This window comes from Scophthalmus maximus, chromosome 7 (genome assembly GCF_022379125.1).
Source record: "Scophthalmus maximus strain ysfricsl-2021 chromosome 7, ASM2237912v1, whole genome shotgun sequence".
In the NCBI taxonomy this organism is placed as follows: domain Eukaryota; kingdom Metazoa; phylum Chordata; class Actinopteri; order Pleuronectiformes; family Scophthalmidae; genus Scophthalmus; species Scophthalmus maximus.
Window position 1 is genome coordinate 20,242,004 of NC_061521.1, and position 17,891 is coordinate 20,259,894.

At 43.6% G+C, this 17,891-nt stretch overlaps 3 protein-coding genes across 6 annotated transcripts; 2 read left to right on the top strand and 1 right to left on the bottom strand.

Annotated features, from left to right (window-relative positions):
- Positions 1-229: 229 nt before the first annotated feature.
- LOC118315882 (seipin) lies at positions 230-3,153 on the top strand. Its single transcript, XM_035643539.2, has one exon. It carries the CDS (start codon positions 544-546, stop codon positions 1,981-1,983), a length of 1,440 nt encoding a protein of 479 aa, XP_035499432.2. The 5' UTR covers positions 230-543; the 3' UTR covers positions 1,984-3,153.
- A 1,274-nt stretch (positions 3,154-4,427) lies between these two features.
- On the bottom strand, positions 4,428-7,201 carry lrrc10 (leucine rich repeat containing 10). The gene is made up of 2 exons (XM_035642628.2): positions 7,031-7,201; positions 4,428-6,860 (listed from the first exon to the last, which is right to left on the bottom strand). Exon 2 carries the CDS (start codon positions 6,716-6,718, stop codon positions 5,894-5,896), a length of 825 nt encoding a protein of 274 aa, XP_035498521.2. The 5' UTR covers positions 6,719-6,860; positions 7,031-7,201; the 3' UTR covers positions 4,428-5,893.
- Positions 7,202-9,048: 1,847 nt separating this feature from the next.
- On the top strand, positions 9,049-17,729 carry cnot2 (CCR4-NOT transcription complex, subunit 2). Of its 4 annotated transcripts, none has more exons than XM_035641595.2 (15): positions 9,049-9,178; positions 10,262-10,390; positions 10,515-10,587; positions 10,715-10,862; positions 11,580-11,762; positions 11,856-11,935; positions 12,229-12,354; positions 12,593-12,723; positions 12,843-12,960; positions 13,302-13,458; positions 14,409-14,470; positions 14,905-14,954; positions 15,060-15,160; positions 15,959-16,103; positions 16,211-17,729. In XM_035641595.2, exons 2-15 carry the CDS (start codon positions 10,274-10,276, stop codon positions 16,295-16,297), a joined length of 1,578 nt encoding a protein of 525 aa, XP_035497488.1. In that variant the 5' UTR covers positions 9,049-9,178; positions 10,262-10,273; the 3' UTR covers positions 16,298-17,729. The 4 variants fall into 4 exon arrangements, with proteins under 4 accessions (XP_035497488.1, XP_035497491.1, XP_035497490.1 ...); XM_035641598.2 differs by having other exon boundaries at positions 12,593-12,717; XM_035641597.2 differs by having other exon boundaries at positions 9,165-9,186.
- The last annotated feature ends 162 nt before the right edge of the window (positions 17,730-17,891 follow it).

Consider the following 17,891-nt stretch of genomic DNA (forward strand, 5'->3'; position numbering starts at 1 on the left):
CCAAATATTCCGTATGATCTTTGTTCAATAAAAAAACAACTCCTTTCTCCCACTTTCTGTAAAACCACCGTCCTTTCTTCTCATCCTCCCATTGCTTTTACCACTTTTCCACCAATTTCTGTTTGATAACACTCCCGGTTTCTGTCTTGCTTAGGTGCACTTGTAAATCAATGTAACTATTCATTTCCTTTCAATTCTGATTGGCTGTGTCTAAAGACGGCATCAACTTCCGGGTCACGGGTTTTTACCACCACCGAGGAAGAAGAAGAAGAAGAAGGAGAAGGACAAGAATGTCTTATTTGTGTGCAGCAGCGGCTTTATTGGAATAACCGCAACGTTGTTAACGAGCTTAGACATGCTCTGTTCGCGGCAGAGAAGTATATCATCGACGTGCGATTCCTTGAAGCGAGTGACGTTCTCTTTCCTCCAGTTACGCAGCCTTTGGCGAACACTCGACCTCTTCGAGTGTGTCGTTGAGCAGACATGGCACTGACGGGTGGATAAGCGATCAGCCTCGCTGTCTCGGACGGGAACCACCCACTGATGTATATACGCAGGGACCCGGCAGAGAGGCAGCAGTCGGCGGGGCACGAAGGAGGAACGAGCGGCCAAGCCAGGACCAGGAGACGGTCGGCGAGTTTCGGATCAGATACGATGGGGGCGTCGATGGGACCCGCTCTGCACTGGCTGCAAGATGTGGCCGCGGGGACTCTCCTCAAAGCCCGGCGGACGCTGTTCCAGGCCGCCATCCTGTGCTGTGTGTTGGGCCTGCTGCTGTGGGTGTCCATCTTCCTCTATGGGAGCTTCTACTACTCCTACATGCCCACCGTGAGCTTCTCGACCCCCGTGCACTTCTACTACCCCTCGGATTGTGATGCCTCATCGCCGGCGCCGTGCTCCTACCCCACGGCCAACATCTCGTTCTTGAAGAACGGCAGAGACCAGGTGATGGCTTTTGGCCAGCCCTATCGGGTGTCTCTGGACCTGGAGATGCCGGAGTCGCCGGTGAATGAACAGTTGGGGATGTTCATGGTCAAGATGTCCTCCTACGCCAAGGGCGGGAGGATGGTCTCGTCTGTGGGACGATCCGCAATGCTGCATTACCGCTCCAGCCTCCTGCAGACCCTGAGCACTCTACTGTTCTCGCCTTTGCTTCTGACTGGATTGACTGAGCAGAAGCAGCTCATAGAAGTTGAGCTCGCCTCAGACTACATGACGAACGCCAATCAACCCAGTGTGGGTGCCGTCATCCAGATCTGGTCCAAACAAGTGCAGATCTACTCATCGCAGCTCCGCGTCCATGCCTACTTCAGTGGTATACGTTACATTCTTTACAACTTCCCCCTGACATCAGCAGTGGTCGGCGTGGCCACCAACTTCGCCTTCCTCAGCGTCATCGTGCTGTTCAGCTACCTGCAGTTCGTATGGGGTGGGATCTGGCCCCCAGACCAAGTCAGAGTCAGGGTCATGATGGGAGACAACACCCGCATCCAGCAGAGGAGAGAGGAGGCCCGAAAGCGCATCGAGAGGGAAAACTCACAGAAGGAAGTTGACGCTCCTAAAGTGATTGGACCTGTGGATGATGCATCTGATTTCAAGGGAACTGAAACAGAGGTGGAGGAGTTGTCAAAGAAGCCCTCAGTTATCCCAGATGCCTGTGGGGTCGAGGTGCCGGATACCAAGGAAGAAGAATCTCATCACCCGAAGGGGCCCGATGAGACAGACGACGCCGACGTGTCGGATGAAGCCCGGCTGCCTCTGCAGAATGAGACAACAGTCGGCCAGGACGCTGTCGACGTGTCGGATGAAGCGCAGCAGCCTCCGCAGAATGAGACAACAGTCGGCCAGGACCCCGTCGACGTGTCGGGTGGAGCCCAGCAGCCTCCGCAGAATGAGACAACAGTCGGCCAGGACGCCGTCGACGTGTTGGGTGGAGCCCGGCTGCCTCTGCAGTATGAGACAACAGTCCGCCAGAGCCAGTGAATGATGCCACAGTTACAGTACCTGTAGTATGTTCATATTGCAGCGTAATAATGTCCCATCACTCTTCAGCAGATGATAATTTATTTGGCAGATACCACTTATAGATTGAAGCAAACCCACTGTTTCAGTTGGCACAAATACAGATGCATGAGAAATATATTACCAGTGTCGTTTAAGCTAACAAACTTACAGTTTATTGCCTTGTCTGAATATAACTTTGAACCCCTGCTCGTGTCGTTCTGCTTGTTGTCTGAGTGTCCTCAAGAGAACAGCACTACACAGTCTTACGTTTGTTCCATTTGTGTTTGGGTTGTGTCCATAGCAGGAGGTGCTACATTCCAGCTTTTGTCTTGTCTTATTTAAGTCAGTTTAACCATGCTCATGTTTCATTTGTCTGAGAAAAAAAATTCACGGGGTCTCTCTTAATAACTAGTTTGCATGTAGTTAGACTTGATTCTACTTGAATGTAGCTGCTGTGCACTTGAAACCAAAAAAATTTAGCTGGAATTTTGAATTCCAAGAACTTCACGCACCCTTTTAGGGGATGCCTACAAACATGCCTTGTGATGTTGTTTTTTTTTTTTCTCTTTCTAAGAGGCTCTCTCAGAGAAATTAGATTTGGAAAATTGGCCCCCCAAAAGTTTCTTTGTTGTCAATAACTCTCTAGAAACATGCACATGGTCCAGCTCGAGGGATACAAGGGGTCTGTTGTATGTGAATTTCATTTTGCTAACTGAGCTGTTCTGTCTCAGTGTAACGGGTGACGTCACTGCTCTGACACACCAAGTTAAAGGTTTCAATGCTTTCTCACGCAAGTTGGCTATCATTCCATCTGATCTGTGCATTCAGTTTCTGTTACAGTGGAGTTTGCACTCTGCAAGTTTAATGTTGCAGAAATAGTATTTATTGTGTTTTCATCACAGCGAAGAACCAAATATATTTTAGATTAATGTTTTAAGAAAAGTAGCACTGAGGGGCATACAGTATGAGAGGAGTAAGTGAAGTGACTGTTACTGTATGTAGGATTTTGTAGCAAAGATATATTTACGAAGCACTCATCGCTTGGTCGTCTCCGTTTCTGTCTTATGGAATATTCTGCTCAATACCTCTGAAGTGAGTAGGTGTTATTTGTGCACTGACGCTGAATTAAACAAATACTATACAACTCAAGAGATGCACTTCATTGTCGTAAATGTTTACTAGAAGTTAGGTCCAAGGAAGCTGAAACTACCATCAGCAACAGTCCTGTTTATGGAAAAATTGAATAGTGTGGTGCTTTAACGTGGGCTTTGCAGGAACTTTTTTTAAGTATAGTATAGGTTTTTTTGTTTTCCTTTTTATAATAACAATATAATGTATGATCACTCAGCCTGCCATACAAAACAAACAACCAGTCTGCATTCACGACCCACTTTCTGCCACCACAGCCCCCTGACATGTAATCTAGGTAGTCTACAGTTCTGTTTTCTCACTGCTATCAATCGTGTGATCAAAGATCAGTTGTAAATACAGTATGCTTGACACCATCTGTAATACCAGTGGTCCCACAGGTTGCTCTGCTGGAGCCGCCTGATGCTGACTTGTGGAGGGGACTGGAGGTGTAGGTTCAGTGTCCCTGCTGTGTCATCCTCAGCATACTGTACCACGTGCGTCCAAATATGCTGCCAGTAAATGGGAACGGCACAGAGCCCGTTTGTGATTCCTCTCCCGGTGACCTGCTGCTCGCCCCTGTTAGGTGTAAATTCTGATTATGCAATAAATTGATAAAGAGCTAAAGCAAACTTGGTAATACAATATGAATTCAAACTGGTGGGTATGTTGTAAGCGAGAGGCAATTGGGGGTGTGAACCTGATAAGGAGGGGTGGTCTAGATGAGTCTAGGTGGTGTAAATGTTAATACACATACATATACATTATCGAGGCCACTGTGCTCTTGGAGACCATGAATGCAGCTGATTTTTTGTAGTCATCCTGGATCGACACGACCCTGTCTCTGAGCTCTGCAGCAGCTGCTTCGAGCCTCGTGTTTTGTCTTTCAAGCTCTCATGACATGACATGCTGTACATACAAAGTGCATAGCACAACAAATAAATAAACAACAACAACGAAGTAACAGTTTGACATGCTTGTAAAAAGCATGACGTCCCTTATCTTTAATCCCTGTACCTCAATTCATAAAGGCTCAAAGCCAAAAACTCTCTATTCCTCTCAAAAAGTTCTCCAAGCAAGAAAATTATGGAAGCCATAACTCTTTTAAAAAGAATATGTCCACAATTAGGATATTTTTCAGGAGTAAATCTCTAAAGGTAGGCGTTTTGATATTAGGTCCAAGAACATCTTAAAAGTTGGAGGAGATTCATTTTACTTCCAAAACAGAAGTATACATTTTTTTGCAAAATATGTCATAATAATTATCGCATGGATTTTTTAAAAATCTATTTGAAAATTGGGCATATCATTAAGTAAGTAAAGGCAAGGGGTTTAAATCAAATTCTATTTCTATTACTGATTTAGTGAGAGAATAAATCAACTATTTTCCAGTCCATATCGCCAAAACAGATGCTTAAATGTTCCTTCTTCTGTTTCACATCTCGTACAGTTTGGTGAATTATTTTTGCAAATTGTATGCATTTTTTGAGGGGTGAGATGTGACTTTTATTTTGATATGCATTGGCAGCTGTTTGTCTTTCCAAATCATGTCCAATCAATTTTCCACGGGTGGACTCCAGTGAAGTAGTAGAAATGATGATCAAGAGAAACAGGAGGCCCCTCAGCTCCTGACGAGGGCCTCTTACAAGATCAAGGAGTTTATGTTTGACGTGGAAAATGGAATTTGAATTATGAAACGGAAAGATTTCTTTATACATGGAACCTGAAGACTCATTCCAACAGACAGCAAAGTAGTTGTTTTTAATTGGAAGTTGAATGAAAGCAGAAAATACAGTAGTTCCGTGTGCACACTATTAGAAAATATCATATTTACAGTAAAATAGCTGATATGCAGCCTATTTAAAATCTTTTTTCTCAACGTTTTGTTAAAAAAGATTCAAAATGTGCAAAATGATATACTGGGCAGTGACATTTAATCTTGTTTACAGAACATTTTCCTGGTACTTTGCGGCATTAGAAAGCTGCATTTATAATCTGTTCCAAACCAGAACCTTATGGCAACGATATTACGGCCCACTCGCAGCCTTTTTTCAAAGCCACAGCCCCAATCTGTCAGATGAATTATGCATCGGTCTGGATAAGGAGTGCTCTAATTGATTCAAACCATCCATCACTTGTATTAAAAACCTCACATTAAGCCTCAGCAGGTACAGATAATATATCAGACTGGAACAAGGATCTCTCCTCTTTCTTATCTCCACAGTATAAAGTAAGAACTTGTGCACATAACCTTTGGATTGGGGGCCATCACATGCCTGTTGTTTGATTATGATCAAATTGAGTATTATGTATTGTGCATCTGAATCAGGGATATCTGAAACTGAACAAATCAGATAACGCACAGAATAACCAGCAAAAACTCTGTGCCTATGAATGCCATCTATTACTGTCCTGCAAACACACCACTACTTGCAAGCGCTGCGGCTACTAATTTTAAAATTCCCAGTGTAGGTGTTTTGGACTGGAAGATGCAATAGTAAAAACCTTTGTGACAAATAATATATGATATTTTGTGAAAAACTAAGAGCAATTTACAACTTCACTGTTGTTTATACCAATCAGATATAAAGCCAAATACAGTTTTACAAAATCTAATAAGACACTGACATTTATCTCATATGGGTGGCTTTACTATATATAGACCAAAGACCATTTCCCTACAACACACCCCTTTGCTGTAAGTATACCACTTGAATGTCATCCTGCGCTGGCAGCCGCCCCGCCAAGTTTTTCCTTGGCCCTAAATGTTGTGCTCCTCCTCGGGTTGTACTTCCACGACCGCGGCTGTCGTCTCACTTGCTGCTTTTGACCCTTCTTTTTCCTTCTCATCATCCGGGCTATCGGCCCAGCGTCCGACCCTCTTGACTCCCTCGCCTACCACTGGGGCGTTAACACAGGGGTTGTGGTCATAAATGACAAGTTTCAACCCCTGCATGTGAGACAGGCCTGGGAAGCGGCGTATTTTGTTCCGGTCCACATCAATGACAGCTAGAAAGTGCATTTCCAGCAACACTGGCGGGAACTCCGGCAGCTGGTTCCCAGCGAGCCAGATGCTTCTTAGCTCTTCCAGTCGTCCGAGTTCCATCGGTAAACTCTGTATCTGGTTATAACCCAGGTGCAGCGTCTTGAGATTGGAGAGCTCACAAACCACCTCAGGGAAAACACTGAAGCAGTTAGTCTCCAGCCACAGAGTATTAAGTTCCTTGAGCTCTCCCAGTTCACTGGGGAGGTGGTAAAGCCTGTTGTTGCCTAGGTAGAGGATGTTGAGCTGGGGCAGTCTGCAGACAGCCGCTGGGAGCTCTTCAAAGCAGTTGAAGTCGAGGGCCAGCAGCTGCAGCTTCCTCAGCCTCTGCAGGTCAGCAGGTAAAGTGCTGAGGTTGTTGTCACTCAGATAGAGCTTCACCAGCTCGTCAAAGACACAGGCAGCAACAGGTAGCCGACGCAACTGCCGGCTGCTCAGGTCCAGGGTCCGATCAAGAGGCATCTCCCTCAGGTCCCCCACTAAGAAGCGTTGACAGCGCTCCGAGGGAATTAAGGCGATGATACCTCGCATGACATTACCCATCTTCCTTAACTGTCTCTGACCCACCACTGGTCCTCCACATCCGTACAGTGCCGGGCAAGGGTTGCACTTAAGCAAGCTGTCGGCATCTTCTAGCGCATTTCATGGCGTCCCATTAATGCTCCTCCACTTTAGAGTTATCGATCTTGAAAATATGTGAAAAAAACAAAAACAAGTTTATAACAACGTCATACATTTTTGTAATAATGCATTAGCATATGAGGCTGAATGCAGCAGCAGTTACACTATTAAAAACTAAACAGAAAACATAATAACCATTAAGATGATCATAATCGGAATTGAAAAAACACCTACTTTCCAGTGTTTTCCTGCGGATTTCCATGACTCTCAGCATCTCCTACACACAGCCACACAGCCATTTGTTTATCCAACTTAATGGGCTGAAAACCTATTGTATTCCCTGGGCAGGTACTCCCCAGTGCAGCCCTCACACTATCTCTCAGTGGCTCTGAGCCTTGCCCTGACTTTCATGGTGATAGCAACCACTGGCTGCTCTCTCCTCCCCATTTGTACCTAATGATCCAGCCCCACCCCCTCTCCAAGATGACAGAAGGGGTAGAGAGAGAGAGACAGGGAGGAGCAGGGTGCCATGGATAAGCATGAGAAGTGATTTGTGATAAAGGACCAGCAAAGGTCATTTACATTCTGCTTTAATCGGCCCGGATGCCGTCCTGGAGCTGTGCCACCGGGCCAGACAAGTGGGGCCCCCACAGTGGAATATTGTGAGGAATTTGTCAATGTTCACAGTGAGAACAAAGAAAAGGTGTGTACTGTACGTTTTACTCTGACTTAGGTTGGAGGGAATCAATGCATGTTTTGAAATGTTTCTGCAGGGAAGGGACATTAAGTCGCAGGTTCCATGGACGACTGATAGGTTGTTGAAGTGTGTTTAAGGGCGTGTGGCTCCCTAGATCTGTCTTTTGTCAGTGCCACATTGCACACGTCTGTTTGAATTGCTTGGACATCAACTGTGGGGTCACTGCGGCATCCACTCTTTAGAGCTATAAACACTCTAAACCTCCAAATCCCGGTAATCAAGTTATAGTTGTTCCTTGTAGGCATAAAGTGAAATATAATATTATTATTACCTTCCTCGGTGAGGGTCTTAGCCCTGAACAGTGTGAAGTCATCACAAGTCATCCCTGCCTTACAGAAGTGTGATCGGCCCATGTTGTCTTGCATTGGTGCTATTTTCCAACTACTTAACTGGGGAGGAATTTAATTTTCCTTATCTGAAGAGGCAATGGGTACCCCCCCCCCCCCCCCCCCCCCATCTGTTTTCGCTCACTGACAGACTGTTTTTAGCACTTGTCCTTCTTATCCACTCGATGCATGGGGGCCTCAAAGAGCCGTCAGTGCAAACCAGACTGAACGCGGTGAAAGAAACATGTGACTGACCCTGTTCATGGAAGAGATGTTGATACATCATGGCAAAAAAAGCTCAGGTGTAATCGACAGTTCCATTATGTGATAAATGGATACTTGAATGGACAGTGGTAATGAATGCTTTTCCCTCTATAAAATGTGGAAAAATCTTCATTGAAAAGGGTCCGTTCCTCCCAAGCTTCCATCCTCTCTTCAGCCAGTTTGAGCCTTTGAGCTCCGGGGGGTGCTGTAGAGTCCAACTGGCCACTAAAAAAAACGTGCATTTAAAAAAAAAAAGAAGTTTATTTTATGTTACTTTTATGTTGTTTCTATGTTGCTTTACGGTGCTCTTCTGCAAACCATTTCTGTCATTGCTGTTTGTATTTTATGACTATGACAGTATTCATGCTTTTTTTTGTTCACTGGTGAGCTGAAGACAATTTTCCTCTCTAGCGGATTATAAAGTTCTATTCTATTCTATTCTATATAGTTAAGGTAAGGCATCATCTTTTTTAACATGTATAGTTGCTATAGTAAATTGAGCATAATGTAATCTGAAAGCCAGCACGACGAGCATAAATCGTTAATAATAATAACATTTTCTATTATTATTATATGATTTATTATTTATTATTATTATTATTATTATTAATAATAATAATAATAATAATAATAATAGAATATTTTGCCATTCTCTTTGACATCCTCTGTAGTGAAACAGTCATAGAGCACAGTGAAGACACATGCTGTCATCACAGGTAGGAGGTAGAGGGTTATTTGTATTCAACATCTTCTTCTTTATTTATTTTTTTAATGTATCTCTATGTTTTTAACAAAGGTATTTAATGTCTTTCTCTGTGTCTGACTCAGTATCAGACACGCCGCGGGGTCTGGTGCTGGAGGTGCAGCACACACACACACACACACACACACACACTCGCTCGGCTCCGACGCGACGGGTTTTGTGTACGGAAGTGGTCAGCGGGTCGCGGGGTCAGAGGGTAAAGGTTATCCCTCTTTCGATTTAGAGTACACACAGCCATCTTGGATCTAACGAAGAGAAGGGAATTTGATGCGGTGAGGGGGTATCTCAATTCATTCTTTCGCCACATTCAGAAAAAGAAAAGATGCTCGGGACCAATTCGGGTCCTTCGCCGTGAGCCGGTCGCCTCGGTGCCCTCCTCCGTGTCGGCACCGAGCAGCTCGTTAGCCGCGAGCTGCAGCAGATTGTCGCTGCTGCTGCTGCAGCTGCAGCTGCTGCTGCTGCTGCTGCACACGGGAGCGTGAACCGAGCCGATACGTGGAGGCACCGAGGGCCCGTGTGGCTCCCGGACACTCGGCTGATGACCTGTAGCCACAGTGGGGACGTGTTGTAGTCGAACGGTTTCTGTGCGTTCTTCCTATTAGCCTGGCCGTTTAAGCTAGCTCATGCTAACACACACACAAACACACACAGTGATTACAGTTGGCCCGCTAACGTTAGCTCTAGGCTAACTAGCCTGTTAGCACTGCTAGCTGTTCATCTTCTCCCCCCCCAACCGAGTGAAATCATTCAGCGGTGAAGTGAAGACGTAGAAGAAAACCCACACGACAGCGAGGAGAAGCCAATAGTTGCCAGTTAGCATCGCTGTCATCTGTTTTTTTCCCCCCTATCTATTAATTGCACACAGAGGAGAGAACAAGTAGTTTCTGTTGCAGTGGAAGTTCAACATCTTGTTGCAGTCACAGTTCAAAACTTTATTTATTAACTTTGCCAAACAAATGCAGGAAAAATGCATTCGGAATGTTCAAATCTGCAATAACCGGATGCGCTCTCAGACTCATGAATCCATCCTGTGTGTGCAGAGTTGATTGGCTCAATGGATGTGATGCTGAATGAATGACTGTAATGTGAATGTCAGTGTCAGTGAGGTGCTGAAACTAAATAGATGCCATGCAATTCTGTTCAATTATTGTTAAAGGGGCTTTTACCTTTAAGGGGATTTACAACATTTTAAAACTATTGGCAACATTTGGGTTCCAACGAAGTTAAGTGCACTTAGATTAGAAATGTTCTGAAAGGAAAATGTTTCAAATGAAATGTATCAGTGTTCGGTCGAGTTTTTGTGACCTCGCTTCTCTCGCAGATCTTTGCTAACGGCGGCGCTCTTCTGTCCTCAGGTGACAAAAGGCATGTTTGGTGCTAGAAAGAAATTTGTCGAGTTCGTCGAGGTGGTCGATAATGACTTCTCCGATGAAAGCATGTACTACAATCAGCCGTCGATGTTCCCACATCGGTCGGACAAAGATGTGAGTTGTTTTTTAATTCCAACCCCGGCTCTGCACATTTTTCATCATTTCTCCAGTTTGACGCCAGAGGAGCAGTTTTGCGGTTTTCTAACCCCTGTCCTGTCCTCACATGTTTTACCTTCAGATACTCTCCTCTCCCTCGCCATCGTCGTCGGGTCAACTGTCGCAGTTTGGTGCAAGTTTGTATGGTCCACAAAGTGAGTCTTCTTGTTGTTTTTCTCATCTACTTGGAGTGGGAAGAAATCTTACATTTGTAGCACTTTACTAAGATGTTCTTTGGACGGAGAGCAGAATAATTTCCCTGGCGTTGTTGTTTGTCTGCAGGTGCACTGGGCTTTTCAGTCAGGGGCATGGGGAACAGTACACCTCAGCTAAACCGAAATCTAACGCAAGGCACACAGCTACCAAGTCATATCACTCCCACAACGGGAGTCCCCACCATGTCCCTCCATACTCCTCCGTCACCAAGCAGGTGTGTATGAAGGTGCTATCTTGGGTTAGGGTTAGGGGCCAAGTGTGAAGGCAAAGTTTGAACACACACACACACACACACACACACACACACACACACACACACACACACTTTTAATCGTGAATAACAGGGCAGTGCGATATGGCAGTATATTTCATGTGACCATAGAAAAAACGCCTATGGTTTCATATTCATTTATTCCATTGTGCTGCAAATCAATGTTTATGTAATTTTTTTTGTCATTTGGACGGCACTTTGCGTTCTTCCACTCCTGGCAGACAGAGGAGGGCAGGGAATTAGCACGAAGGCAACATAAACAAACATGGAGGATATTGGACGTGACGCAGTACAGGTTAATTCCGTGCTGAAGAAAGACTCAAGACAAAACGAGGAGCTTCTGCCGGATGGTTGGGTTTTTTGGGACAGAAAGTCTAACAGGGACCTGGAAACTGTACTTTGCTAAATATGTTGCCCCACAACATGATCAAACACTACTAACCTCTTTTACCACCTATGCAAAAACCATGTTGTTCAACGTTGGAAGAGGCTTTTGCCTGCAGCACACCATATGGCAAAAAATAAAATCATGATGTTGAAAGGTTGTATATGTATTTCGGTCATATCGCACAGCCCTTGAAAATGATAGCTGAAAATATAAGTGGCAATTCTCTTGAAATGGGCAAAAAAATCAAGTGAGACCTGATGTTGTTTTAACAGGGGGACGTTGCCGATGAACTCAAGGAACATGCTGAACCACTCTCAGGTCAGTCAAGCCATTGGGATTAGCGGCAGGACCAACAGTATGGGCAGCTCGGGGCTGGGCAGCCCCAACCGCAGCTCGCCCAGTATCATCTGTATGCCCAAACAGCAACCAGCACGTCAGCCCTTCACCATAAACAGGTAGACACATCTAAACTCCTTGCATGTTTTAGGAAACTTAATATTTGGAAGCTGGCCTTAACCTTTTCTTTTGTTTTTCCTCTCTCTCTGCAGCATGTCAGGTTTTGGTATGAACCGCAATCAGGCTTTTGGGATGAACAACTCGCTTTCAAGCAACATCTTCAATGGCACAGGTTAGTTTGACCCGGGTGGGTTAACCTGGGGATCCTTATTTTTTAGGTTTCATGTAAACGAACAATGTATCCATGCATATAGATAAGATTAAGAAACCAATCTGATTAAAAAACAAAATCAAAATGCAGTAATTTAATAAATACAACTTGTTGCCCAATATTTTACTACACTTCATCATTTGAAATGTTTAATTTTGGACAGCATAATTTAGTAAATGCCACATTATTACCGATGAATTGAGTTCAATGTGACATCACACGGCACAAGTTCCCTAACCTTCCTCTTGCTGCAGATGGGAGTGAAAATGTAACGGGCCTGGATCTGTCAGACTTTCCTGCGTTAGCAGACAGGAGTCGGAGAGAAGGGACCGGAAACCCAACACCGGTGCTCAACCCACTGGCTGGCAGGGCTCCTTATGGTAGGCCATTAGGACGAATTAATTATTATTTTTACACACATTAAGCTAAAGGCAATAGGTTGACTAGGTTCCCCTCGGAGAGGAAATGGCTTCTTGCAGCTTCTTGGGTTCAGAAATCGGAGTCTGAGTTTTGTTTAAGTGCTCTCCTAAAATTCATAGAAAGTTGTTTTCAACAAAAGTATTTGCTTATTACAACCTATGTAATTTCTACTTCACTGTTTTCATCTTCATCATGAAGTTGGCATGGTGACAAAGCCATCGACAGAACAGACGCAGGACTTCTCCATCCACAACGAGGACTTCCCCGCACTGCCTGGCCCGAACTATAAGGACCCCTCGTTGAACAACGACGACAGCAAAACTGTAAGTGTGAGTGACTCGTGAATTTTCTACCACACTTTGACGATGATACATTACTATCATGAATTAACATGTTTTATGTTCCGGTTAAAAAAAAAAAAGTTTCTTCTTTTTTCTTTGTTGTTTAGAACTTGAACTCCACGAGCAAGAGCACAGCCAATGCAGACGGGCCCAAGTTCCCCGGGGACAAGACGGCCTCAGCACAGAACAACAACCAGAAGAAAGGAATCCAGGTGTTGCCCGATGGTGAGACTTCTCAGCCAATCGTATCGCTCCAATTCCACTGAGACATCCCTTCTTAATCGCACAACTTGGGTGAGGCAGTTGGGCTCTCTACCCTGCATTTGGGGTTGGTTATATATTGGGTAGGTTTAAAAAGAATATGTTTATCATGATGCAGACCATCATCATCTTTACATTAGCTTGTCTGTGAGCATAACTTGTAAAAATAAATAAATAATAATAGTTGGCTTGGTTTGCTCTCCAATGCGTGCACAAAGTGTGGGTTAGAAATATGGAGGTAATGTATTGACACTAAGTTTTAACTGCAGCGTCGGCAGTTTGTTGAACTCAGTTTGCCGCTGCAGGTCGGGTGACGAACATTCCCTCAGGGATGGTGACAGACCAATTCGGCATGATTGGCCTGCTGACGTTTATCCGGGCGGCAGAGACGGATCCCGGGATGGTCCATCTGGCGCTGGGCAGCGACCTCACGACACTGGGACTCAACTTGAACTCACCAGAGTAAGACGGCTGTTCTACCCTGCTCACAGTTTTCGTTGGGTGGTAAAACATGCAGTCCTACTGATACAACTGGGAATAGTGTATCAAAATTTCAAACAATTGGTTACAATGGCATTTGTCACTGAATAAATCTGAAGTTAGGCAACATCCACACTACTTTGTTTCAGTTTTAAAAATGCATCACTGCTGCTTTTAGGGCTGCAACTAACGCTTATTTTCATAATCGATTAATCTGTTGACTATTTTTCTCAAACCTCAAGACCATGTTTTGTTTCATCCACAGACCAAAGATATTTACTTTACAGTCATAGACGAGCAAAGAAACCAGAAAATATTCCCATTTAAGAAGCTGAATTCAGAGATTTTTCGTCTTTTTTCTTCTTCACAAAAACTATTTCAACCAATTATGAAAATAGTTGTCGATTAATTTAGCCATTGTACATTGAAAACTCAGAGGAAGCGTTGAAGTGTGGACGGGCAAAAACTGAGACATTTAGATACGCAGTCACCTGCATTCACTTCCTGATTGGTTCCTCTGGGTCACGACTCGACTACCAGCGGTGAAAGCTAAATATTGTAAATACTAACTTTGAGTAACGGTTCCTCCTCCTCGTCGTCGGTACAAGAAAGGAAAACTCACTATTGCTGTTCCTTGTTCGTAGTATTTTCTGGAGCTAAGCAACCGACTGCAGAGTAAACTATCTGCTACCTGTCTACGTGAATGTGAAATGCACTTACAGGTGTGTTCTCATGGACTATTACAGAGCTGCAACGCTCGCGTGGACGGAGATCGTTTCAGTTTTAAAGCGAAGACATAGCAGTGTGGATGTAGCGTTAAACTCTGCCGAAACCCGGACAACTTTGCCCCTGTGCTATTGATTCTGTCTAGGACTCGTACGCAAATTCTACGCTGTTTTATAATGACTGACTGTAACTTTATTCTCTGGCAGAAACTTGTACCCCAAGTTCGCCTCTCCTTGGGCCTCAGCACCTTGTCGACCTCAAGACATCGGTAAGACACTGACGTGAAGTTTTTTTTTTGGCAAGAGGATGACTTTTAAATCCTTTTAGTTATCACTTCAAGAATGATCATTTGTCAGACCTGGTGAACCTTTTTAACGATTTGTGTCAGAGCCAGTCTGATAATACTTACCTTGAGGACAGAGAGGCAGATATGTGGAGTGGTAGAAGTTGTTAGGGACCAGGTGGAGGCTCCTCGTCGAGCTGCACACTGACCTACGATGTTACCCACCAATGTAATTTCACAGTCATTTCATAATCAGAAATAATATTTTAAAGCATTATTTTTTAGCACTCATTTCTTTTTGAGTCACTGTTACTCTCCACCGGCATGACAGTGAATAGACAAAAAGGTTTCTAATTATATTCAGTGAAGTTATTTGTTTTGAGACGTGTTGACCTCTATCCGTGCTTTTTCCTTCTCAGACTTCCACGTTCCCTCTGAGTACTTAACCAACATCCACATAAGGGACAAGGTAACGATGAGCAGAACAGCGCCGCAATAAGTGTGTTCAGGTCGTACTCGTAGTGTGAGCGTTCAACTAATGCTCCTCGTTCTTTTTCCCCACTCGCCTTTTTAGTTGGCTGCAATCAAACTGGCTCGATACGGTGAAGACCTGTTGTTCTACCTGTACTACATGAACGGTGGAGACCTGCTCCAGCTACTGGCAGCAGTGGAGCTGTGAGTACAATGACTGGTGATTGTCTGTGTCTGCACTGTTCAAGTTACCCGCTGTAAAAGGTTTTATTTGAGTAAATTCAGCTGGACCTTGTTAATAGACATTCGACTTTGGTCGATTTAGAGTTGTACAAATGTGCGTGGCAGGCTGCCAGCAGCTCTTCCCTGTGTAGAGTGAAGCTTCATGAATCATGAATTTGTGGTTCTTGGGGTGAACGTTTATTATGGTCATTGGTCGATCACAATGTCTTCTCTTTTTTTCATAACTCCTTTTTTAATTATTTTTTTATTAGCATTTTTTAACGGTAAATGAACAAATACACAATAAACTTAACAAAACAAATATACAATAAAAAACTAAAAAGTGAGATAACATAAAATGACAGTAAATACACAGTTAATAATAATGATATTAATTCGCAAATCATATATCACAGTTCAAAGGTTGATAGGTAAAATGATATAAATCATCTTACAGGAACATAATGTCACATGTTTATCCACATTGAAACCACAAGAGAGAAAAAAGAAAGAAGAACTTTATTTATGTTATTTATTTAATCCATTTCTCCCATCTTTCTTCAAATAAATGCATTTGATTTCTAATCCTCAGAGTAGGCTTCTCCATTTCATATATCTCATTCACCAGATCTTTCCATTCGTGATTAATTGAGTTGTCATTTTCCAACCAGTTTTCTTGTTACTTGTTTAATTAATGCCAACCCTATCGTTAATACAAGGGGGAGTCTTTCTTCTGAATTTCATCTGGTATTTTCCCTTGTTCATAACTCCCCTCTCCAGCTTTAACCGTGACTGGCGGTACCACAAAGAGGAGCGGGTTTGGATAACGAGAGCGCCGGGCATGGAGCCCACACTGAAGACCAACACCTACGAGAGGGGCACCTACTACTTTTTCGATTGTCTTAACTGGAGGAAAGTAGCCAAGGTAAGAACGAGTCGTCCTGTTGTTTCTTTTCCACTTTTTGTTCACCTGGAGAAGTTGAAGTTTTACTGGCCTTCGTCCTGTTTAAAACCGTGTCTGCATCTCTTAAGGAGTTTCATCTGGAGTATGACAAGCTGGAGGAGAGGCCCCACGTGCCAACGACGTTCAACTACAACCCAGCCCAGCAGGCCTTCTAAGGCCCGACCGGTCCAAAAGGCCGCAGCTGTTTCCTGCACACAAACGCTCTAGTGCGGGAGGGAGCGCTGCGGTTCACGCGGCTCGGTTTTTATTCCTCGAGGATTTGGCTATTTGACTGTGGGGGTCATCGCCACCATCAAAACTGCCCTGCCTTTCCAAAATTACATGCTGCCCAAAACACCAACACTTGTTCTGTTTTTATTCTTTATGTTCCTCCTGTTGTTGTTTTTTTTCTTTTGTCTTGTTTTGAGCAGGGTCTGTGTTATGTTTACGTCTCTGAATCTGAAGCCTGTTTTCCTCCCAGAAAGGAGGAGGACTTGACCTTGTGGCGCAGGACAGTGACAGAACAAGGGTTTACGCCTCATATTGACAACAAAGTGTTAAGAACAGAGGAAGAAAAAAAAAAAAAAGCAAAGTTAACTTCGTCAGACTCAAGTGAAAGGGTGAAAGAAATGCAATGTTTATTGTTGCACTATATTTAGTAATAAAAGAACACAAAATTTGTTTGTGCTTTTTTATGTGAACACTCCCTGATAATATCTTTTATTCCCCCTCTCCATTTTTTTTTTGTTTCGGGTCAGGGGAGGGTTCATGCAACTTTTCCACGTGCATCACTTTTCATCTCACTTTTTGTTTTGTTTTTTCTTCTTTTTTTCCCCTCTGTATTTCCAACCCTGAACCATTTTCTGTCTCACACTCTTTGTCAGTCTCTCTGTGAGTTCTGTGCCAGTTGAACTTGGACACAAATCTGGGAGACGACTTCTGGTGTCTGCAAACGTGGACAGAAAAACCTTGCAGAGGCTCAAACGGCCACACAACGTTGCTCCGGAGCAAAACAAAACACTTTCCATCTTTGTTACAATTTTGTAAGAAATGTGTACATTTTTTGTTTCTTTGCATCACATAATTTAGTATATGTATGTACGAATGTGTATATATAATTGCTATATATATATATATGTATGTATATATATATATATATATATATGACATCTATTTTGGAAAGAAATTTTGCCCTGCCTTGTACCTCGTTTTTATGAGGGGAGCATGGATGCAATATGTGGACGCAACAGGACATTTCTGGATCTGCTGGACAGGGTGTCACATGGCACTGTGGGCACTTACAAACAAAAAATAATGCGAAATTAAAATGTCGTTCAAGGAAAGGCCTGATTCTCAACCCAAAAAAACCACAAAATAATAAGAGTAAACATGGTGATCATCCCCCCCCCCCCCCCTGAGTTTCGAGTCCAAAGCAAAAAGAAGGGATGTATTTCGATAAAGCTGTTTGAACAGCGGTGAGCAGCATTTCTTAGGAAACGGAAAACCGAGACAATTTGTGGAGAAAAAAAAAAAATTCTGACCAATCTTGTATTTTCTGAAGTGAAAAGCTTCTTTTCTTTGTATTAAAGCAGAAAAGGCTTTCCTGAACCACTGTGGCTGTGTGTTGGTTCTTGTTTTTAGTCAAGATTCATTTGTCACAGACAAAATCTGTACATCGTCACTAAGGAAGACATTCACATGTAAAATGTAATTTCACATTTCACAAATTTTGTTTTCACTGACAAACATTAAGCTTCAGTACAAACTCAC